The sequence below is a fragment of the Meles meles genome, chromosome 17 (assembly GCF_922984935.1).
Source record: "Meles meles chromosome 17, mMelMel3.1 paternal haplotype, whole genome shotgun sequence".
Taxonomy (NCBI): Eukaryota; Metazoa; Chordata; class Mammalia; order Carnivora; family Mustelidae; genus Meles; species Meles meles.
Window position 1 is genome coordinate 457,623 of NC_060082.1, and position 24,614 is coordinate 482,236.

At 41.9% G+C, this 24,614-nt stretch overlaps 1 protein-coding gene across 2 annotated transcripts in view; it reads right to left on the reverse strand.

Annotated features, from left to right (window-relative positions):
• NUP210L (nucleoporin 210 like) overlaps positions 1–24,614 on the reverse strand; it is a 75,667-nt gene that overhangs the window by 32,236 nt on the left and 18,817 nt on the right. For both annotated transcript variants that reach the window (XM_045982329.1, XM_045982328.1), the window contains exons 9-17: positions 23,501–23,607; positions 22,523–22,663; positions 19,601–19,738; positions 18,491–18,646; positions 16,716–16,914; positions 14,174–14,319; positions 7,395–7,616; positions 6,741–6,914; positions 2,846–3,038 (exon numbers count right to left, since the gene is read on the reverse strand). In XM_045982329.1, the coding sequence (XP_045838285.1) occupies positions 2,846–3,038; positions 6,741–6,914; positions 7,395–7,616; positions 14,174–14,319; positions 16,716–16,914; positions 18,491–18,646; positions 19,601–19,738; positions 22,523–22,663; positions 23,501–23,607 (1,476 nt within the window). The remainder of the gene's footprint in view (positions 1–2,845; positions 3,039–6,740; positions 6,915–7,394; positions 7,617–14,173; positions 14,320–16,715; positions 16,915–18,490; positions 18,647–19,600; positions 19,739–22,522; positions 22,664–23,500; positions 23,608–24,614) is intronic.

Below are 24,614 nucleotides of genomic sequence, written 5' to 3' on the forward strand. Positions count from 1 at the left end.
TAAAACTTTACCATAAATCTGCCACTTAAGTCAATTCTTGTTTTATCTTCCAAATAGTGGTATGATTGTGCCTGAACCTGGGAGTTTCGCGTGATGCTCTAGCCATCCATAAACACAGATCTCCTGCGGGGCCACTGTGGGGACTGCGCCAGATAATGAGGAGGCAGAGATGAAGAAGAAAACACAATCCTTGCTTTCTAAGAAGCCTGCAGGGTTAGTATGGTGATTGAGAGGGAAACCAACCACTACCACAGCGTGCGTGAGCGCTGCTACAGTACAGAGCTGTTCCGTACAGAGCACAGAAAAGGAATACTTTCCTTAGATAGGTAATATAGAGGGACAGAAAACTGACAGGGCAAGAGGAAAATTTCAGCCCCGTGATGGTGCAAGAAAAGAAAGCGTAAACACGTGAGAGGGAAGAGGTGTGAGAAGCCTTGTCATGGCTACGGATATCAAGTTGTGAGTGGGGGCATCGCCGGCTCAGCCAGAAGTGTGCCATCTGGATCCTGTGGTCGTGAGTTCGAGCCCCACATTGGGTGTAGAGATGATTTAAAACAATAAAACCTTAAAGAACCCTTTTAATAAATAAAGTTGTCGAGTATGAGAAAAATGTAGAGTATACCTGGGTAGGAAGAGCAGGGGGAGCCAGAGAGGCAGGCGGGGGCTGGTATGGTAAAGCTGCACCAGGGGAATTTTATCCGGAAAGACAGGGGGAGTCCCCACCGGCAGTGCGGTGACAGGACAGTGAGGGGTTGACGGCACAGGCTTCAGTGTCAGAGAGCTTGCTGCTTCCCCTATTTTCCTGTTGTAATCCCAAAGCTTAAAACCGCACCTCCAATACAGTAAGAACTCGCCAAATGACGGAGGGACACGCTGACTCCACGGGGTGATACTGGTATGCGGGTCACGTGAGAAAACGCACGTGAAGCATATTCAGTGCAGCGTTTGGCATGTCGTAGACCTCAGGCCACAGTAGCCAGAGCAATTTTTGAAAAGATTTATTTATTTATTTAATTTGAGAGAGACAGAGAGAGCGGGGCCGAGGCAAAGGGAGAAAGAGAGGAGCAGACACCCCACTGAGCTCAGAGCCTGATGCGGGGCTCAGTCTCAGGACCCTGAGATCAAGACCTGAGCTGAAACCCAGAGTCAGATGCCTAACCGAATGTGCCAGCCAGGTGCCCCAGGTGCCTCCTTCAAGAAGGAGGTTCGGATCTGTACTTTAGGAAGGTGATCTGGACAGTAGCGTGGAGGACAGATTAGAGGACAGCCCGGGCACAGGGAGGTCAGCCAGGAGGCTACTGTGGTAACATGGGACAGACATGAGGACACAGTGACGGAGTTAGAGGAAGGATGAAATTGTAAAACAGAAGACGCACAGATGGCATCTGGTGGTTGACTGTTAGAGCACGTATGAGCATCTCTTTCCTTGCTACTTTTTTTTTAAAGAGTTTAAAGTAATCTCTGCAGGTAACGTGAGGCTCGAACCCACAACCTGAGATCAAGAGTCGCATGCTCCACCGACTGAGCCAGCCAGCGCCCCTCCTTGCTACCAGGTTTCACAGGAAGTGCACCGCACTGTCGGTGTCGGAGTGGTACCATATTACATACACGCCAGTACGGTGCCGCCGCGTTCCCGGGCAGGGCTTTTAGACTTGGCCTGTGGAGGAGCTCCCTGTGTGTGCGGCAAAGGCTGAATCTTACTTCTCCTCCAAGCGTTTCTTATTCCATGAATGGTTACACCATCCATCCAAACCTTCATGCCAGAAACTTAAAAGTTACCTTCTGTACCTCTTCCTTCACTTGCGGATTGCTGGGCGGCAGACTTCCCTGTCACCGGCCTGCGGGGAAGCATGCCTGCTTGCACCCGTGTCCTTGAGCAGGGCTCGTCCACCTTGTGTCGGTCTGGGCAGGTGACTGCTTCGGTGAACTGGGTTATGCAAGCAGAGGATTGAGGACTGATGCCAGGTGAGGGCTTGCTGCTCTCTCAGAACTCCTGCCAGTCCCTCTGGTCCCTCTGTAAAATTCACTCACCTTATTCTCACTCTGTCTCCCCTTTTGGCCACCCCCTCAGGTCTCAGCGTAAATGTTATTTTCTTGGGCAGCCTTCTCTGTTCTGAACTACGTTAGGTTCTCTGCTATAACTCTGAAAGCACCCCATCTTTGTCCTTCAAAACACCTAATACAACTGTAATATCTAAAGTCTATGAGTGGGACACCTAGGCGGCTCAGTCGGTTAAGCATCTGGCTCTTGGTTTTGGCTCAGGTCTTGATCTCAGGGTCATAAGATTGAGCCCCGCATTGGGCTCCACACTCAGCAGGGAATCTGCTCGAGATTCTCTCTCTTCCTTTCCCTCTGCCCCTACCTGCCTCTAAAATAAATAAATAAATAAATAAAATCTTTAAAAAACATTTATATAAAGGCAGAGGCGCATATATATATATATATATATATATAGTTACTTACACACACACACACACACACACACACACACACATGAGGGCAGAGGCCATGATTATCTCATGTACCGTTCCATCTTCAGGTGCCTAGCACAGCGTCCTACATGTAACACTCAATAAATATTTCTAATAAATGAATGAAATTTTTATAACATTAGGCAAATAATATGTAATAAATAGATTAAAATTAATTTTATGTTCCAGTGAGAAATATTGGATCCTAGACCCTGACTTTGCAACAAGAAATCTTTATTTACATTTGCTAAAACATACAATGATCAAAGATGAAAAGAGAGATATGACGAAATCTGAAATAAACTGTCACCCAAGGGAAACAGTGCAAAACACTAAGCAGACATGTAAAAGGATTTATAAGTCACCAAAATACCATGTAGCCGAGTCTGCCCACTGCCGTCATCCTTTGCTACCATCTCCACTGAGTTATAGTTTTCGAAATGAGCTAGTGTTTCATTTGAGGATTTCCATTCCAGCATTAGCGAACTGAAATTATCAAACTTTCTCCCATGTTGATCAAACACTGCCAGTTCCAGAACTGTGTCCCTCAGGCTTGATACAGGAATCTGCATTAAAAAAATAGAGAGAGTTGGGACGCCTGGGGGGCTCAGTGGGTTAAGCCTCTGCCTTTGGTTCAGGTCATGATCCCAGGGTCCTGGGATTTAACCCCACATGGGGCTCTCTGCTCAGCAGGGAGCCTGCTTCCTCTCTCTCTCTGCCTGCCTCTCTGCCTACTTGTGATCTCTCTCCGTCAAATAAATAAATAAAATAAAAAAGAAGAAGAAGAAGAAGAATCTCAAATCAATAACCTAAACTTCCACTTTGAGAAACTAGAAAAAATAGAGAAGCTAAATTCAAACCAAGCAGAAGGAAGGAAATAATAATGAATACAGCAAAATAAATAATATAGAAAAACAAAAGAAAAAAATTAACCAAACTAAAAATGGATCCTTTGGAAAGATCAACAATATGGACCAGACCTTAGCTGAAATGATTAAGAAAGAGAGGACTCAGTTTACTAAAATCAGAAATGAAAGGAGGGAATTAGTACTATCCTTACAGAAATAAAAAAGTTTACATAGGGTTACTGTGAACAATTGTTTAAGCCTACAAATTAGATAACCTAAACAAAATGGGAAAACTCTATATACAAACAACCAGAAATGACTCAAGAAAAAATAAAAAATCTGACTAGACCTATAACAAGCAAAGAGACTGAATCAGTAATTAAAGAAACACAGAAACATTCAAAGAAATCCTAGGCCCTGATGGTTTCATGGGTGAATTCTACCAAATGTTTAAAGAATACTGAAGACCAGCCCTTCATAAGCTCTTCCAAAAACTAGAAGAGGAGCCAGTACTTCCCAACTCATTCGCAAAGGCTAGTATTATTCCAATACCAACCAAAGACACTACAAAAAAGTAAAACCACAAAATCTTGTATGAATATAGATGTAAAAACACTAACAGAATACTAGCAAACAGAATCCAGGAATATATAAAAAGGTTCATAGGTCATGACCAAGGGGGTTTTATCTCAGGAATGCAAAGATTTTAAAGGTGTCCCAAGGTTAACTGATTCTTTTTTAACAAAAGCCCAAGACAATTTACAGAGTGAGAATAACCTTTTTAACAAATGATGCTGGATTAAGTGGATTATCTCCATGCAAAACAATGAAGGTACACTCCAACCTCACATCACAAACAAAAATTAACTCAAAATGGACTAGGGCCAAAAGTAAGACCTAAAAACTATAAAGAGAAGTCACAGGTATAAATATCTGTGCCCTTGGATTAGGCAAGCATTTCTTAGATAGGACATCAAAAGTATGACCACCACCACCAACAAAACTGATAAACTGGATGTCACTAACCGAAAACTTTGTGCTTCAAAAGACGCCATCCAGGGGGCGCCTGGGTGCCTCAGTGGGTTAAAGCCTCTGCCCTCGGCTCAGGTCATGATCCCAGGGTCCTGGGATGGAGCCCCACATCTGGCTCTCTGCTCCGCAGGGAGCCTGCTTCCTCCTCTCTATCTGCCTGCCTCTCTGCCTAGTTGTGATTTCTCTCTGTCAAATAAATAAAATATTAAAAAAAAAAAAAGACGCCATCCAGAAAGTGAAGACAAACCACAACATGGGAGAACATTTCTGCAAATCAGATCTCTGAAAAGAGACCTGTACTTAGGATATATGAAAAACGTGTACAACTTGAATAACTCTATTACAAACTGACAAAAGAGGGGCCCCTGGGTGGCTCAGTTGGTTAAGTGTCTGCCTTCAGCTCAAGTCATGATCTCAGGGTGCTGGGATCGAGCCCCCTGCATCGGGCTCTCTGCTCAGCAGGGAGCCTGCTTCCCCCTCTCTCTCTGACTGCCTCTCTGCCTACTTGTGATCTCTGTCAAGTAAATAAATAAAATCTTTTAAAAAAAAAAAGAAAGAAAACATTATTAAAAAAATAAATTTAAAAAATTGACCCAAAAGGGTGCATCCACATGTTATAGGGTTCCACTTACATGAAACGTACAGTACAGGCAAATCCACGGAGACAGACAGTGGTTTCCAGGGACTAGGGTGGGGGATGGGGAGTGACTGCTACTGGGTGTGCATTTCTTTTTGGGGAAATGAAAATATTCTGGAGTTGGACCAGTTGGCATTGGCTGCAAAACTCTTACTTGTATGTTATTTCTTTTTAAAGATTTTATTTATTTATTTGTGAGACGGCGAGGGAGAGAGAGAGTGAGAGTGTGTGCAGAGGGAAAGAGAGAAGCAGGGTCCCAGCAGGCAGCCAGATGCAGGGCTTGATCCCAGGACCCTGGGATCATGACCGGAGCCGAAGGCACAGATGCTTCATGACTGAGCCACCCAGGCACCCCCTAAGTGTTTTTTTAAAAAGCAAATCATTTATAGGGGCACCTGGATGGTGCAGTCTGTTGAGTGTCAGACTCTTGGTTTTGGCTCAGGTCTGATCTCAGGGCTGTGGGATGGTGCCGGGGTCCATGCACAGCTCTGAGTCCACCTGAGTTTCTCTCTCCCCCCTCCTCTGCCTCTCCCCCCATGCTCTCTCTCTCTCTGAACTAAACACATCTTTTTTAAAAGAGTACATCGAGGCTCCTGGGTGGCTCAGTGGGTTAAGCCTCTGCCTTCGGCTAAGGTCATGATCTCAGGGTCCCAGGATTGAGCCCCGCATCAGGCTCTGTGCTCAGGGGGGAGCCTGCTTTCCCCTCTCTCTGCCTGCCTCTTGGCCTACTTGTGATCGCTCTCTCTGTGTCAAATAAATAAATAAATAAAATCTTTTTTTAAAAAAGTAAAAAAATTAAAAAGAGTACATCGCTTATAAACTTCAAATAATATTTCCTGTGGAATTTAGTTCTGAAAAAAAATGAGTTCCTAACCTGTAGCATCTCATATTCTTCTTCTTTTATAGTAAAAAGAATAATATAAAAGTCAATAACATGCGCTTTGGAGTTGAACAGGATATGCTATTTTCTAGCTTTATGCCTTCGGAGAAATTACTCAACCTCTAGGAGTCTCAAGAGTCTCAATCTGTAAAACAGGAACAATTGATCATTCTGTTCTGCATAGGCTAAGAAAGGACTTCGATTCTCCTATGCTTGTAACTAAAGTCGATCTCATTTAGTATACAGTCTGTTGTTCTCGTTTCTAGGTTAGAAAACTCATTTACGGGGCGCCTGGGTGGCTCAGTGGGTTAAAGCCTCTGCCTTTCGCTCAGGTCATGATCCCAGGGTCCTGGGATCGAGCCCTGCATCGGGCACTCTGCTTGGCAGGGAGCCTGCTTCCTCCTCTCTCTCTCTGCCTGCCTCTCTCCCTACTTGTGATCTCTGTCTGTCAAATAAATAAATAAAATCTAAAAAAAAAAAAGAAAACTCATTTACTCCTCAATCCCTACTAGTCACATTATTGCTTATCATTACTCTTCATGGTGGGTTTAGAGTAGAGATAAATTCTATTAATTACCAAAAATGGCAATAAAAGGTCTGGTAGGGGAAGATACTACCCAAACTATCTGGAAGCTGAGAGACATCTTCTTTGTTCAGTGCCGCACTTACAGGCTACCTCCCCGGGTGCAGTGAGCAAAGTAAAGTGTCACCAAGCGTAGCCAGTCCTAACTAGTTTAATGATCTCTTTACAGACACTGTCAGAGAAAGAATAACAAATAAATACTTCCTTCACTTTCATAAGGCAAAAGCTATACTTTCTCCAAGGCGTGGAAGACCCCAGTATCAAGGCAGACGGAAACACAGTGCTTACCAGTTGCTTGTGGTGCTGTGGCAGAGGGCACGGCTGGGCACCAGCCGGCACTTCGTAGACTGGGGTCACTGCCATGCTGGCGGGGTGGGCACACGTGAAGCGAACCTGCACAGCCTCCACGGCCGGACTAGGGTTCAGGACACTTGGGTGATTTCCAATTCGGAATGTCAGAGCCTTTAAAGAAACAGCAGAGCAAGAGGCAACTGTGGGTAGAAACTTGATGTCAGTTGTTCCAATCTACACGTGTCAGAATTATTCAAGATCCCTTTGGACACGATAATCATCACAGTTCAGAATCATGTGGCTAAGAGAAACAAGGGTATCGTGGAAATTTATAAACAAAGAGAATATTAAAAAATCTAATTCTGAGGGGCACCTGGCTGGGTCAATCACTGCTTCTAAAATAATAAAACTAATTCGACTGATAAAGGGCAACACACTTACTATCTCATCTGCACAGATCTAATCAATAATCAGAATTTTCCGGTTTTAACTAACTAGAATTTAAATAAAAATTTGGAAGAAAAAAGGAATTTCCCTAACCAGTCTCTAAATGAAATCCATTAGAATCTGAAAAGGAATGGCTAGAAGCAAAAAAGGCTCGGGGTATTACTGCTAAAAGCAATGTTAGAAAAAGATGTTTTTCCTACTTACTTGTTCCCCTAAATCCAGGCACAAGACCCGGTAGATGTACTGGTTCTGTTTTCTCTTAGCCGGCAGCCAGACTTCTGTTAATTCAATTTTCTCTGTTTTCTCCACGCTCAACTCCAAAAAGAATCGGGAGGGCTCCAAGATCCATGGGCGGGGGCCCCCTTCAAACACCACCTCCTTCACAGACTGCCAGGTCACCAAAGCCACCTCTACAGGGTTAACAGCCTGATGACATTCAAAGAAACCCTTGATTGGTCAGGGAACTCAACAATTTTCTAAAGTGAAAACTAGCTGATTGCTGAAAATGACATTAGACTTAACACCCAAGTCAGGAGACATGTACACAATGCCTCTCACTTGGATGCTTCTCAACCTCTGTATTCAGAGACGAATTCAGAACGACCTACCTGTCGTCAGGCCTGACTTGTGTGACACCTCACCCATTAATATCAAAACATCCCAGACCACAGCCACTTCCACATCCTCAGAATTCCTACAATACTCATCCCACTACTCATTTGTACACTAGTTCATCTCCTAATGCTGGTCGAATATGTCCAATGTTTCACATTTCAGAGTGTATTAATTCTTCTTATGCTTTCTGGTTATATAAAATTATTCAGAGAAGAAAGCATCTTCTACCTAAATTTAAAAAAAGAATGTCTGGGGCACCTGGGTGGCTCAGACGGTTGGGTGTCTGCCTTTGGCTCGGGTCACGATCCTGGGGTCCTAGAATCGAGCCCTGCATCGGGCACCCGGCTCAGTGGAGAGTCTGCTTCTCCCTCTCCCTGCGGCCGCCTGCTTGTGCTCTCCCTCCCTCTCTCTCTCTCTCTCAAGTAAATAAATAAAATCTTCAAAAAATATATATAAGAACAAATAAAAATAAAAAACAAAAAAATAAAAGAGAATGTCTCTTCCTTAATGGATTTAGTACAATGTTGGGCAGATAAAACGTACAAGTAGCTGTATAGACATTTTAAATGAATATTTTACTTTTTAAATCTGAGTATAGCTGACACACAATGTTGTTAGTGTCACACATACAGAGATTCAACATCTCTGCTACCCGTGCTCAGTACAGCTACCACCTGTCACGCAGTACAGTACCACTATGTTCCCTAGTGGTGACTTTTACTCCCATGGCTTGTTCACTCCATAACTAGAAGACTGTGTCTCCCCCTCCTCTTCACCCATTTTGCCTATCCAGCCCCACCAATCTGGCAACCATCAGTTTGTTCTCTGTATTGATAGGACAGGTTGTGCTTTTTAAAGTTTGTTTGTTTTTTTTAGATACCACATATGAGTGAAACTGTACAGAACCATTTGTCTTTCTCAGCCTGACTTATTTCACTTACCATAATACCCTCTAGGTCTATCTATGGTGGCACAATGGTATGACCTCTTTTTTGTAGCTGCATAATATTCCTCTGTGTTTGTGGTACATACGCATCACATCTTCCTTATCCACTCATCTTCTGATGGACAGATGGCTTGCTTCCATATCTTGGCTATTGTAAATAAGCTTCAATAAACACAGGGGCACAGACATCTTCTTAGTGTTTTCATTTTCTTTGGCTAAATACCCAGTAGTGGAATTACTGGATCATAAAATAGTTTTTTTTTTAATATTTTATTTATCTGACAGAGATCAGAGTAGAGTAGGCAGAGAGGCAGGCAGAGAGAGAGGAGGAAGCAGGCTCCCCACCGAGTGGAGAGCCCGATGTGGGGCTCGATCCCAGGACCCTGGGACCACGACCCGAGCGGAAGGCAAAGGCTTTAACCCACTGAGCCAGCCAGGTGCCCCTCTTTCTTCTCTTTTTTAATGCAGCCGTTCTGACAGGTGTGAGGTGATCTCTCACTGTGGTTTTGATTTGCATTTCCCTGATGCTGAGTGATCTTGAACATCTTTTCATGTGTCTGTTGGCCATTTGTATGTTTTCTTTGGAAAAATGTCTCTTCAGGTTCTCTGTCCATTTTTTAATCAAACAAGTTTTTTTTAGTGTTGAGGTGTATAAGTGCTTTATATATTTTGGACATTAATCCCTCAACAGATATATCATTTGCAAACATCTTCTCCCATTCCATAGATTACCTTTTGTTTTGTTGGTGGTTTCCTTCACTGTGCAAAAGGTTTTTCTTTTGATGTAGTCCAATAGCTTACTTTTGCTTTCGTTTCCCTTGCCTCCAGAGACATCTAGAAAAATGTTCGATGTCAATGGCTGATGTCAGAGAAATTACTGCCTATGCTCTTTCTATGATTTTTATGGTTTAAGGTCTCACATTTAGGTCTTTAATCCATTTTGTGTTTATTTCTGTGTACGGTGTTAGTGGTCCAGTTTCGTTCTTTGCATGCCACTGTCCAGTTTTCCCAGCACCATCTATTAAAGAAACTGTCCTTTCCCCACTGGATATTCTTGCCTCCTTCGCTGAAGATTAATTGACCATATAATCACGGGTTTATTTTTGGGATCTCCAGTCTGTTCCATTTATTGATGTGTCCATTTTTATGTCAGTACCATACTGTTTGGATTACTACAACTTTGTAGCGTATCTTTTTTTTTTTAAGATTTTATTTATTTATTTGACAGACAGAGCTCACAAGTAGGCAGAGAGGCAGGCAGAGAGGCAGGCAGAGAGAGAGAGGAGGAAGCAGGCTCCCTGCTGAGCAGAGAGCCCGATGTGGGGCTCGATCCCAAGACCCTGGGATCATGACCTGAGCGGAAAGCAGAGGCTTTAACCCACTGGGCCACCCAGGCACCCCGCAGCGTATCTTGAAATGTAGGATTGTGATACATCCAAGCTTTGTTCTTCTCTATGAGGATTACTTTGGCTATTCGGGGTCTTTTGTGGTCCCATACAAATTTTAGTATTATTTGTTCTGGTTTTGTGAAAAATGCTGTTGGCATTTTGGTATGGATTGTGTTGAATCTATAGATTTGCTTTGGCTAATATGCGCATTTTAAAAATATTAATTTTTCTAATCCATGAGCATAGAATATCTTTCCATTTGTTTGTGTCATCTTTAATTTCTTTCATCAGTGTTTTATGGTTTTCAGAGTACAGGTATTTTACCTCCTTGGTTAAATTTATTCCTGGGTATTTTATTCCTTCTGGTGTAATTGTAAATGGTGTTATTTCTTAATTTCTCTTTCTGCTACCTCATTATTAGTGTATAGAAATATCACCAATTTCTGGGTATTAATTTTGTATCCTACAACCTTACTAATTCACTTATTACTTCTAGTATATTTTGGGGTGTCTTTAGGATTTCCTATGTATAGTATCAGGTCATCTACAAAAAGTGACAGTTTAACTTTTATACCAATATGGAAGCCTGTTGTTTCTTTTTTTTTTTTTTTTTTAAGATTTTATTTATTTGTTTTACAGAGAGAGAGAGACCACAAGTAGGCAGAGAGTCAGGCAGAGAGAGAGGGGGAAGCAGGCTCCCCGCTGAGCAGAGCGCCCGATGCGGGGCTCGATCCCAGGACCTCGAGATCATGACCTGAGCCGAAGGCGGCAGCTTAATCCACTGAGCCACCCAGGCGCCCCTCGTTTCTTTTACTTGTCTGATTGCTATAGCTAGGACTTCTAATACTATGTTGAATGAAAGTAGTAAGAGTGGGCATCTTTGTCTTTCTCAGATCTTAGAGGAAAAGCTCTCAATTTTTCACCATTGAGTATGAGATTAGCTGTAGTTTTATCATATATGGTCCTTATGTTGAGGTATATTATCTCTACATCCATTTTGTTGACAGTTTTTATCATCAACTGATGCTGAATTTTGTCAAATATCTTTTCTGCATCTATTCAGATAATCATGATTTTTATCATTCATTTTGTTGATGTGGCATATCACATTGATTGATTTGTGAATACTGAACCATCCTTGCTTTCCTGGAATAAATCTCACTTGAATGTGGTGAATGATTCTTTTAATATACTGTTGTATGTGGTTTGCTAATATTTCGTTGGGGACTTTTGCAGTTATGTTCATCAGTAACATTGGCCTGTAGCTTTCTTTCTTCATGGTGTCTTTGTCTAGTTTTGGTATCAGGTAATGCTGGCCTTGTAGGATATATTTGGAAGCTTTCCTTCCTTTTCTATTTTTTGGGGATAGTTTGAGGAGAAGAGCTATTACCTCTTCTTTATATGTTTAGTAGAATTCACCTCTGAAGCCATCTGGCCCTGGACTTTTGTTTGCTGGCAATTTTTTGATTACCAATTCAATTTCATTAGTAACAATCAGTCTGTTCAGATTTTCTATTTCTTCCTGATTCAGTTCTGGAGGATTGTATGTCTCCTTCTTTAAAAAAAAAAAAAAAATTTTTTTTTCATTTATTTTAGAAAGGGGGGGTGGGGTGAGGGAGAGAGAAAATCTCAAGCAGACTCCCCACTGAACTCAGAGCCTGACATGAGGTTTAATCTCACAACCCTGAGATCATGACCTGAGCCAAAATCAAGAGTCAGACAATTAACTGACTGAGCTATCCAGGTGCCCCAGGAAGACTGCATGTTTCTAAGAATTTATCCATTAAATGGTATTTTATTAAGTTAACAAAGAAATTTTGTCCTAAAAATATAAAATAATATGGGGCGCCTGGGTGGCTCAGTGGGTTAAGCCTCTGCCTTTGGCTCAGGTCATACTCTCAGGGTCCTGGGGTCGAGCTCCGCATTGGGCTCTCTGTTCAGCAGGGAGCCTGCTTCCTCCTTTCTCTCCGCCTGCCTCTCTGCCTACTTGTGATCTTTGTCAAATAAACAAATAAATAAATATATTTTTAAAAAATAAAATAAGGCAGGCGCCTGCCTGCCTCTCTGCCTACTTGTGATCTCTGTCAAATAAATAAATAAAATCTTTAAAATACAATAAAATAACTTTTTTTAAGATTTTATTTATTTATTTGACAGAGAGAGATCACAAGTAGGCAGAGAGGCAAGCAGAGAGCCCAACGCAGGACTCAATCCCAGGACCCAATCATGACCCGAGCTGAAGGCAGAGGACCACTGAGCCACTGAGCCACCCAGGCGCCCTTAAAATACAATAAAATAATACATCTATACGCTTCACCCTATTTCTCAAAGAACTCCCACCTAAGAGGTGGAGTCAAGACTGGTATTATTCACTCCAGTATACAGAGAACTTGGATGCTATTATAGATGAACAAACTTGTTTTAGGAAAATAAAGTATTATAAAAGTATAGGTTATTTTCATGTGGCACACGGTGTCTATCTACAACAGTGACTAAGTTGTAAAATGAAGTACAGAGTTAAGCAATCATTAAAAATATATACAAATCATGCCAGTATATCTTTCCTGAACTAGTCAATCATATTTATTATTGAATACTATTAAAATTAAACATTGCTATGTCTAATGGCAGTATTCTCTTAAATAATGTACATATAATTCAATTCAACAACTATTCACTGATGGCCCATTGGGGATATAGGAAGAAAAAGTCAAATAAGGTCTTGCCTCACAGTGGAGCTCATGGCTTGGGAAAGACAGATTTGACGTAGATAGAGTATAATGGGCATCACTAAAAGGCATAGTACAGTGTGCCATACAAGCCTGTAGTAGAAGAAACAGAATGAGAAGTTTCACAGAAGGCCTCCCTGAGAAAGCAAGACAGAGGTTATTCCTTTTTCCTAGATACATGGTCCAAAATTAACCACATCAACTGAACTGGACTGATATGTACAAGACAAATTGAGAACTATACTACGTACTGAAACATAATATTGATAACAAAGATGGAAAACACATATTCTTTTAAGCAGGTAAAGGGAAAAATATATGACCAAAGCACTACATAGAAAAGGAAAATCATCATTTTACTTCCTTTCCTTTAAGGGCGGTTTTCAACCAGGGGAAACCCGATCTGTGGACACTCAATAAATACAAAATAATGTTCAGAATAATCATAGAATAAAATCTAATGAAACGACGATGAGCCACAGCCAAGTACTTTCACTTAATTAGGCAACTAAGATGATTCATCCACTGAGAACAAATGAAATATGCTTGAACCGTATGTTTCATACTTACGCTACGTAATGTGCAATAAGGCCAACTTGAAATGCAAATTTTAAAATTAATAATGTACCTTGCTTCTTTCATTAGTGTTCATTTTTCCCCCTATGGGTGCCTCCTTATCCCAAGAAACACTGACTCAGGATGTATCAGTATCTATCAGCAAGAACTTGGAGATATCAGTTTTAGCTCCTGAATGATTCAAATATGAAGGCAAACAAAAGGCTCTACTTTTGTTTTGAACTACCATCTGTTATAGTGTGCCAGTTATAGCGGACCAATGCTTAGGGCCCTAAATAATGATAGTCGTGCTGAAAATCCTTAAGTATACAGGTTAAAGGTAAGTAACGTCCCTCTCTGAATAAAGTTTTCTTTCAGAGTTCTTCAAAAGAGGCCATACTAATATTCAGTATCTTATTCAGGGTTGTGTTTACAGGGATATACACACAGGTAAAGATTCAAATTGCACCTTGGGATTAGTGTGCTTTACATACTTTACTACCCATATTTTATATTTCAAGAAATAAAAGAGAATATGTCCAAGTCGCGATACAGCTTAAAGATATTCCTGCGGCAGAAGCGTGAGGGAGTCAACCCCCCAGTACTCAGGTCTGATGGCAGAGCAGGCACACAGGGACCACGAGCATAGCTGATCTTTAAGAGACATCACAGAGAGCTGGGAAGCCTCTTAAGGGGACACAGTGGGTTCCATGAAAAGATATGTCAATTTCTTCCCAGGAAATGTCTCACCTTTAGGGGTTCATAAGCAGCAAATGTGGCACTGCTCTCCAAGTGCTCGTCAGACTCAGCCACACTCACTGTTACCAGGGCATGGCCCAGAGACTGGGCTGCTATATGTATACTAGAGCAGTGTGCTGGCCCAGGTCTTTGAATACCTGCAAATCAAACAAAATGACTTCATTAGGATAATAAGCAGTCAGTTCTCAAGGGGATCAGTCTACAGAAATATAAGAATTTTAATACATTAAAAACCATTTTGGGGCGCCTGGGTGGCTCCGTCATAAAGTATCTGCCTTTGGCTAAGGTCATGATCCTAGAGTCCTGGGATCCAGCCCCGCACTGGGCTGCCTGCTTGGCAGCGGGAAGCCTGCTTCTCCGTCTCCCACTTTCCCTGCTTGTGTTCCCTCTCTTGCCGTGTTTCCCCTGTCAAATAAATAAATAGATAAAATCTTGAAAAAGAAAATCTTGATCTCTCACGCTGCTAGGCCCCAGTTGTTTGTGTCAAACTGATACAAAGACCGGTCGCTTCTATTAACAGATACATACCATGTAAGACCCAGCTTTGTGTTCAGTGAGGATACAAATACGAGCGAAGGTCCTAACTTCAAGGCGTATATACTTTCCGAGGGGAGACTGAACATTTACATAAATTAAGGGATTAGTCAAACATGGTAAGCAGTATAGAGATCTAGAAAACAGAAAGATTACTTCTGGTTGGAGAGATGAGGAAGATGTAGATATGGAGAAGACAGTCTGTCAAACTGATGACTAAGCAAAGACAGAAATGTAAACAAGACCCATGTGAGCACATAAAAGACTACACAGGAAATTTTACCTCAAATAGTTGGTTTAGCTGGAGCCGTATATGAAGGAAGCCAAAGTATGAAGTAGCCCTTTTTTATGGAAAGTAAATCGGGTTATCTCGTAGAGACCTTGAACATTAAACTAAACGGATTTCAGCTCTATTCCACTGGCAATGAAAAACCTCTCATATTTTTTGAACAGGAAAAGTAACACTGAAAGTGAGCTTCAGGGATCCTGGGTAGCTCAGATGGTTAAGTGTCTGGGATCAAGTCCCGCAACAGGCTCCTTGCTCAGGAGGGAACTTGCTTCTCGCTCTGCTGCCACTCCCCCGCTTGTGCGCGCTCTCTCTCTGTCAAATACATAAATAAAAACCTTTTCTTTTAAGATTTTATTTACTTATTTGACACAGAGAGAGAGAGCATAAGCAGGGGCAGAGAGAGAGGGAGAAGCAGGCTTCCTGCTGAGCAGGGAGCCCGATGTGGGGCTCGATCCCAGAACCCCAGGATCATGACCTGAGCTGAAGGCAGATGCTTAAAGACTGAACCACCCAGGCGCTCCAATAAATAAAATCTTTAAAAAAGAAAAAAAAAAAAAAAGGTGAGTTTCATGAAGGTCCATTTTGTAGCCACAGATTATCAAAGGTGAGCAACAGTTAGGAGGATCCTGTTATATTTTAGATGAGAGATAATGAGGGCCTAAAAATTAGGAGACACACCTTGAGAACTGAGAAGAGGAAAGAGGTGTTTTACTTAGCAAGGGCAAGGCCGAAGTCCGAATTATAGATGCATTGTGAGAATTAAAAGAGCTAATATATGAGAAGTATTCGGAACGGAGCCTAGCAAATAGCAAAGGCTGAGTGAATATTTTATACTACTACCACTACTATTACTAATAAGAGAACAACAGTAGTCAGGGTCACACATGCTATTCAGTCACAGGAAATGATGCTGGTCTTTAGGGATAGCTTGTTCACATTCTCCTTTTATTAGAAAAAGATACTCTTTTCGAACAAATTTAAGAATGGTACCATATCCATCCTAGAAAGAGGTACGAAATATTTAAAGAAAGAGGAAAAGAGGGGCGCCTGGGTGGCTCAGTGGATTAAGCTGCTGCCTTCGGCTCAGGTCATGATCTCAGGGTCCTGGGATCGAGCCCTGCGTCGGACTCTCTGCTCCGCGGGGAGCCTGCTTCCTCCTCTCTCTCTGCCTGTCTCTCTGCCTACTTGTGATCTCTCTCTCTGTCAAATAAATAAATAAAATCTTAAAAAAAAAAAAAAAAGAAAGAGGAAAAGAGCTCAATACCTTCATACGAGCTGAAGGAATAGCCACAACACTTCTCTGAACATGTTATTCAATTGCTGGGTTGTTGTGTGTTTTTTAAGATTTTATTTATTTATTTGACAGAGAGAGACACAGCAAAAGAGGGAACAGAAGCAGGGGGGAGAGGGATAGGGAGAAGCAGGCTTTCTGCAGAGCAAAGAGCCCAATGCAGGGCTTGATCCCAGGACCCAGAGATCATGACCAGAGCCGAATGCAGAGGCTTAACCCACTGAGCCACCCAGGCGCACCATCAACTGGTGGACTTTTGTTTCTAAATTACATTATAATGAGGCAGTAGACAGAATACAAAAAAGCACTGTAAAGAAAGGTAATGTGTGAATTTAGACTATAATTTGTACTTCCTGAATTAATGATTGGTCCTCTCATTCAATGACGAGGAAAGGAGAAAAAAAAAGGCGCACTCTTACCTCCCTTGAGAAGAGTAAAGACTCCTTGCTTATCCATGTTCAGATCCAACAATAAATGAGAGCAGTCTGTGAACACGATGACATCTTTGTGCTCCTTATTTACATGGTACATTGCAACGGGGATTTCTATAATCTGGCCGATCTCCACATCAGCATGAAATGGTAACAGCTCCATTTTGTTCAATTTTAGGACATATATCTGGAGAGAAAAGAAATTAATCTTTCAAGAAAGTTATGTTCGGGATGCCTGGGTGGCTCAGTCGGTTGAGTGTCTGTCTTTGGCTCAGGTCATGACCCCAGGGTCCTGGGATCAAGTCCCGTGTTGGGCTCCCACTCAGTGAAGAGCCTGCTTCTCCCTCTGCCTCTGCCTGCCTCTCCCCCTTGCTTGTGCTCTCTCTAACAAATATATGAATAAAATCTTTAAAAAAAATTCAGTTGTCAGATGGAAAAAATAATTAGATACTTTCTAAACACAAGTTTTACCATATTACTAACCAGTGGAGAGCGAACACAGGTTTTTAAGGTTAATGTTTTATGGAAAAGGCTAGACAGCAAATATTTTAGGCTTTGGGGACCACATGGTTTCTGTGGCAACCCCCAACTGTGTAGTTGTGTCTTGAAAGTGGCTAGAGACCATATATAAATGAATGAGGTCGGTTGTATTCTGATAAAACTTGATCAAAAAATTAGCATTTTGACGTTGACCATTAGGTCTTAGTTTTGCTCTGTCCTTCAAAATTTGTGTTCAAGTTCTCATCTCTTCATAACAGTCTCTGACTAGTCACATCTACAATGATATTTATTTTATAAACTAATAATACTTTTATTATACAATTTAAGTAGCTCTCAATCATATACTGCTTTAAAAGAACTCATATCATTTCCTTAAAGTGTTATTTAACTTCATGTGACTAGAACCTCCTATTAGAATTTAGATTCTTTAGAGGCGCCTGGGTGGCTCAATCGTTAGGCGTCTGCCTTTGGCTGGGGTCATGATCCCAGGGTCCTGGGATGGAGCCCTGCATCGGGCTCTCTGCTCGGCAGGAAGCCTGCTTCTCCCTCTCCTTCTCCCCCCTGCTTCTGTTCCCTCTCTTGCTGTGTCTCTCTCTGTGAAATAAATAAATGAAATCTTAAAAAAAATTATTTAGATTCTTTAAAGTAGACATGTATGTTATGTTTGTTTAAACGTCTTATGATACCTGGCACGGTGGGATATGTCTTAAGGGTACTCCGTAAATGTTCACTGAACAAAAGACTAAGTTTTTCAGGGAACGACAACATACATAAACATATATTAGAAGTGGGCAAAAAACAGTAATGTGGTTATATAATACAGTGAAAGGTGTTTTCAATCTTTTAGAAACAAGACTGATAGACAAATATGAGACCAGAAATAAAGTTACTATGAAGGTCATATATATATATAATAATGACAAAACACAATAACAAAAATAGATAATATTAAGTATTGAATATATTCCAAGCAACGAGGTAAAACATTATCTCATTTTCTTCTGACAATAACACTTTGAAGTAGATACTATCATTATCCCCATTTTAGAGACAAGGAGACAAAAACACCCATTCAGAAACGTGCTATTAAGTAAAGCAAGATTCAACCCAGGTCCAGAAGTATTCAAGATGCACTTCCAGAATGAATTTAAGTATCATGTTCAAATACCCAATTTGGACTAGAAAGACTTTGAAACATGTTCTGTACTTAAGACAGCAGTGCCTCAGGGTATGATAATAAGGCTCTTTGGAGAGTTGCTTACCTTAATTTCTCCATATCGAAAGGGATTTTGTGCATCTCGGGCCAAAACAGTACTGTTCCCCCTGACCTGACCTGCAGTCACCACTCCTTTAGCGGTCACCATGGCCACTGCTTCATTAGAAGAGGTCCAAGTGAAGTCGCCACTGCCGCCCTCTACCTGTGAAAAAACAGAACTTTACGTTTAACGGCCAAAGGAGGAAAATGGAATTTAAGTAAAGATGTAAAATCTGGTGAAATAAGAAGTCAGAAATAAATAGGGCGCCTGGGTGGCTCAGTCAGTTAAGTGTCTGCCTTCGGCTCAGGTCACGATCCCAAGGTCCTGGGATCAGGCCCTGCATCGGGCTCCCTGCTCAGCAGGGAGTCTGCTTCTCCCTCTCTCAGCTCATGCTCTGTCTCTCTCAGATAAATAAATAAAGTCTTAAAAATAAATAATAATAATAATAATATAAAAACTATATAACACATGATTTATGGGCATATGAAGAAGCTGTGATGCGGGGGATCTGGTCGGCTCAGTCAGAAGAGCATGTGACTCTCATCTCAGGGCCGTGAGTATGAGCCCATGTGGGGTGTACAGATCCCTGAAATAAATAAAACTCTAAGAAAAAAAAAGAAGCTAGGGGCGCCTGGGTGGCTCAGCGGGTTAAGCGTCTGCCTTCGGCTCGGGTCATGATCCCAGGGTCCTGGGATCGAGCCCCGCATCTGGCTCTCTGCTCCTCGGAGAGCCTGCTCCCCCCTCTCTCTGTCTGCCTCCCTGCCTACCTGTGATCTGTCTCTCTCTCTGTCAAATAAATAAATAAAATCTTTAAAAAAAATAAATAAAAGGACATTATGTAATTGGAAGTATCACAAAATGTCAAAAAGAGCACAGGGGAGCTTGACAAAAACCTTACAAAGTCCCAAGTAAAGGATACATGGAAGAGAGACGGAAAGTACAGCAAGTCTTACTATAATAGCATTTAAGAACATGACTTTGTTATCACCAGAAACTGAATTATATTATTAGGATCAGGGAGAAATAAAAATTAACATTAACCAAATTTCAATAAACTAAATTAACAGAGAAACTGACTTATCTCTTTGTAAATTCTCATATAATAGGACACCATACCTGCACTTTATACCGATATAATATTCCCATAGGATGATGAGGAAACGCCAGAAAGTTGGGTGTAAGCTTGATGGGAAAATAAATATTCACTTCTTGCTGATGTATGATTGGAAATTTTATAGGCTTAATATTTTTATTCTATAAGAACAGGGAAAAAAGGAACAAAATAAATTTTATAAGGACTATTTTTATAATCCATTCATATTCAAAGCATCAGCAAATGGTGTGTAATGAATTACTCAACCAGTTTCTTTCTATAAACGAAGTAAGTAAATGTTCCTATCATGAGGGGCGCCCAAGTGGCTCAGTCAGTTAAGGGTCTGACTCTTTGGCTCAGTCAGTTAAGTGTCTGACTCTTGATTTCAGCTCAGGTCATGATTTCAGGGTTGTGTGACTGAGCCCCACGTCAGGCCCCATGTTCAGTGGGGAGTCTGCTTGAGGATTCACCCTCTCCTTCTGCCCCTCCTCCACTCACAACTCTCTCTCTCAAATGAATACATAAAATCTTAAAAAAAAACACTATATGATTGTTTCAATAGACACAGAAAAAGCATTTGAAAAAGTACAACATCCATTCATGATAAAAACCGTCAACAAAGTGGGTTTACAGGGAATATACCTCAACATAATAAAGGTTGTTTATGAAAAACCCACAGCTAACATCATCTTTAATGGGGAAAAACAGAACTTTTCCCCTAAGGTCAGGAACAAGACCAGGATGCCTACGCTCACCACTTTTTTTTTTTTTTAAGGTTTTATTTGTCTGAGAGGTTTAACACACAAGCAAGAGATCATAAGCAAGGGAAATGGCAGAGGGAGAGGGAGAAGCAGGTTCTCAGCTGAGCAGGGAGCCCAACACAGGGCTCAATCCCAGGACCCTAGGATCATGATCTGAGCCAAAGGTAGACACTTAACCATCTGAGCTACCCAGGCACCCCTCTCACCACTTCCATTCAACATAGTACTAGAAGTAGTACCGCAGGATTCAGACAACAAAAAGAAACAAAATGCATCAGAGGTGGGGCGCCTGGGTGGCTCAGTGGGTTAAAGCCTCTGCCTTCAGTTCAGGTCATGGTCCCAGGGTCCCAGTATCTTGGGATCAAGCCCCCCGCATCGGGCTCTCTGCTCAGCAGAAGGCCTGCTTCCTCCTTTCTCTCTGCCTGCCTCTCTGCCTACTTGTGATCTCTGTCAAATAAATAAAATATTTAAAAAAAAAAAAAAGGCATTAGGGGTGCCTGGCTGGTTCAGTTGATTAAGCAACTGCCTTCAGCTCAGGTCATGATCCTGTAGTCCCAGGACTGAATCCCGCATCGGGCTCCCTGCTCACCCAGGAGTCTGCTTCTCCCTCTGACCCTCTCCCCTCTCATTCTCTCTCATTCACTCTCTCTTTCTCTCAAGTGAATAAATAAAATCTTTTAAAAAATTTTAAAAAAAGAAAGAAAGAAAAGGCATCAAAATTGGTAAGGAAGAAGTAAAACTTTCACTATTTGCAGATGACATGATACTATATACAGAAAACTCAAAAGACTCTACCAAAAACTGCCAGAATTAATAAGTGAATTTAGTAAAGTTGCAGAATACAAAATTAACATATAGAAATCTGTTCATTTCTCGGGGCTCCTAGGGACTCAGTTGGTTAAGTGTCTGCCTTCTGCTGAGGTCATGATCCCAGGGTCCTGGGACTGAGCCCCACGTTGGGCTCCCTGCTCAGCAGGAAATCTGCTTCTCCCTCTGCCCCTTACCCTGCTCAATGTTCTCTCTCACTCTCTCTGTCTCTCAAATAAATACAATCTTTAAAAAAAAAAAAAGACACTGTGCAGTTACTAAGAAATGGGTTTGAGAGATATTGAGAACTGACATGGCATTCAATATTGTACTAAATGTAGCAGGTGAGGGGAAGGGAGAGTCAAGGACCACCCCTGGGGTTTTATCTTAAACAACCAGATGAAAAGATCCATAGAAAAAAAGGAAGTCTAGGAGATGGCAGGCTATTAAAAACCAGAAACTTGGGATGCCTGGGTGGCTGAATCTGCTAAGTGTCGGCCTTTGGCTCAGGTCCTGATCCCAGGGTCCTGGGATCAAGTCCTGCATCAGGCTCCTTGTTTGGTGGGAAGCCTGCTTCTCCCTCTACCTGCCACTCTCCCTGCTTGTGCTCTTTCTCACACAAATAAAAAACAAAACAAAACAAAACCAGAAACTCATGCATTTTAGAGACAGTAGAAACAGATTCATACTTTATCCTTTTACCCAATAATTCCATTTCTGGCATTATGCCATATGAAAATTAACCAAAAGAAAAAAATTATACAAAGAAACTCAGTTATGGGGGCGCCTGGGTGGCTCAGTGGGTTAAGCCTCTGCCTTCGGCTCAGGTCATGATCTCAGGGTCCTGGGATCGAGCCCCACATCGGGCTCTCTGCTCAGCAGGGAGCCTGCTTCCCTCTCTCTCTCTACTTGCCTCTCTATCTACTTGTGATCTCTCTCTATATATCAAATAAATAAAATCTTAAAAAAAAAAAAAACTCAGTTATGGCATTTATAAGAGTGAAAAAATGGAAATGCAAAAAGTTCACTGTTAGTGGCATGGTTAAATAAATTGATATTAACATTTTGGATCTTCAGACTAGAAAGTATTCTACGTAAGCCTGACAACACATGGAAATGCACACACGAAATAATTTTTTAAAGGAACCTCAAATGGCATGTCTACACAATGAGCACAAATGCAGACATGAGCAATAACAAAAGACGGCAACAGAGAATCTGCACGGGTACGAACGACCGAGTGTACCGGTCGTCAGTTCCTTTTTCAAGTTTATGAAAGGTAGGGTGGGACAGACCGTGTGTCTGCCTACAAACCAGTAAGCCAGCCCAGCCTCATCGGTGTTCGGGGGATCCAAAGACTGTCCTTATAATTCCTACCTGGTAGACGATGGAAGTCAGGGATGCATTTATCACCACGACACCACTTTTCAAGGCTTTGACTACGTGGTAAGACCCATTCACAGTAGTGAGCTGCTCCTCAAAGTACTCCCTTTGGAACCGGTACATGATCCTGAGATTCTGTGAATCAGCCCAACAGCGACACAAAACTGAGATGTTGGCTTTTTCCCGACAGCCATCTTAATCCCAAAGCATTAAAAAAATTAAAAGTGTGGCTATGCACTCTGGGGATAAATAAAAACAAAACTTTTGCTCTCCTCATGGAAATGCTAAGTTGGAAAGATGTGATTTTAAAATGGTACTTGAACGATCCATTAATGGCAAGTGATCAGAAATAGAGTCGGGGCGCCTGGGTGGCTCAGTGGGTTATGCCTCTGCCTTTGGCTCGGGTCATGATCTCGGGGTCCTAGGATAGAGCCCCGCATTGGGTTCTCTGCTTGGCGGGGAGCCTGCTTCCCCCTCTCTCTCTGCCTGCCTCTCTACCTACTTCAGATCTCTGTCTGTCAAATAAATAAAATCTTAAAAAAAAAAAAGTCAAAGTTTATATAAATTTTGGTATAATTTTTGCCATTCCATAAGCTAACATTTTCTCAGGGAAAAACTCCAAAGGGCACTGGAGAGTAAGCACGGCGCTGTCCTCTGGGCCTCACTGCTCCGGCACCCTGCCAAACAGGTGACCAGCTCCGAGGGAGTCCTAGAATGAGACACCCTCCAAAATGTTTTGGCCTACCCTTCAACTCTTTCCTAGAATTCTGACTGAATTATATATTTTACTTTCAGTTTAGCTTTCCTAAAGGACAGAACTATTTAATAATCCTAATAAAGTAGTAACTTTTTTTTTATTTTTTGTAACTTTAAAAGTCTGGAAGCAAAAAAAAGAAAGCCTTCCTAGCCAAATGGTGGCCCACTCAAGACGTTATCTATACATGGGGCTAGAAAAATACAAGAGACACTCACATCTGAAATATAGACCTTTGTACTGCTTTTATCAAACACTTCTACTGTAATGACATACACCTGTCCCACCTCTAGACTCCATCGGTCTCCAGGCTGAACTGTGAAACCTGTATATAAATCAAGCAACAAAAATATCAGAGGCGGCGGTTCCATGGTTTAATGGTGAGCACTCTGGACTCTGATTCCACCAATCCCAGTTCAAGTCTGGGTGGAACCTTGCCCTTTGGGCCAAGCTGCCGCCACCTTTGGGGCACCTGGGTGGCTCAGATGGTTAAGTGTCTGCCTTCGGCTCAGGTCATGATCCCAGAGCACTGGGATCAAATCCCGCATCGGGCTTCCTGCTCCTTGGGGAGCCTGCTTCTCCCTCTGCTTCTCTGTCTCTCATGAAAAACATCAGAAGAGAATGTTCATTTTCTACAATGAATTAAAAAATACAGGGGCACCTGGGAGGCTCAGTGGGTTAAGCCTCTGCCTTCAACTCAGGTCGTGATCTCAGGGTCCTGGGATTGAGTCCCGCATCAGGCTCTCTGCTCAGCGGGGAGCCTGCTTCCCTCTCTCTCTCTGCCTGCCTCTCCACCTACTCATGATCTCTGTCAAATAAATAAATAAAATCTTTTTTAAAAAAGAAATAGATGGAGATTATTTCTTTTTTTTTTTTTTTAAAGATTTTATTTATTTATTTGACAGAGAGAGATCACAAGTAGGCAAAGAGGCAGGCAGAGAGAGAGAGGGAAGCAGGCTCCCCGCTGAGCAGAGAGCCCGATATGGGACTCGATCCCAGGACCCTGAGATCATGACCTGAGCCGAAGGCAGCGGCTTAATCCACTGAGCCACCCAGGCGCCCCAGATGGAGATTATTTCTAAGCTTGATCCTTTCGCTCCCTCCATCAAATTGAATAATTTGGAATTCTAAAGCTCCTGGCTTAATTTAGTTAATCTCAAGTATAAAGAAACACTCTCCCTCACATCTGTATATGAAACAAACCACAGTTTTGCTCATTCGTACTGTGTCAGGCAAGATTTCAGCTTCTTTCAGTCAGACCAGTTTGATATGACCTAAGGGCATCAGTATTCTTTTCTCTTTGTATGAAGTCTCTTTTTCTAACCCAATATT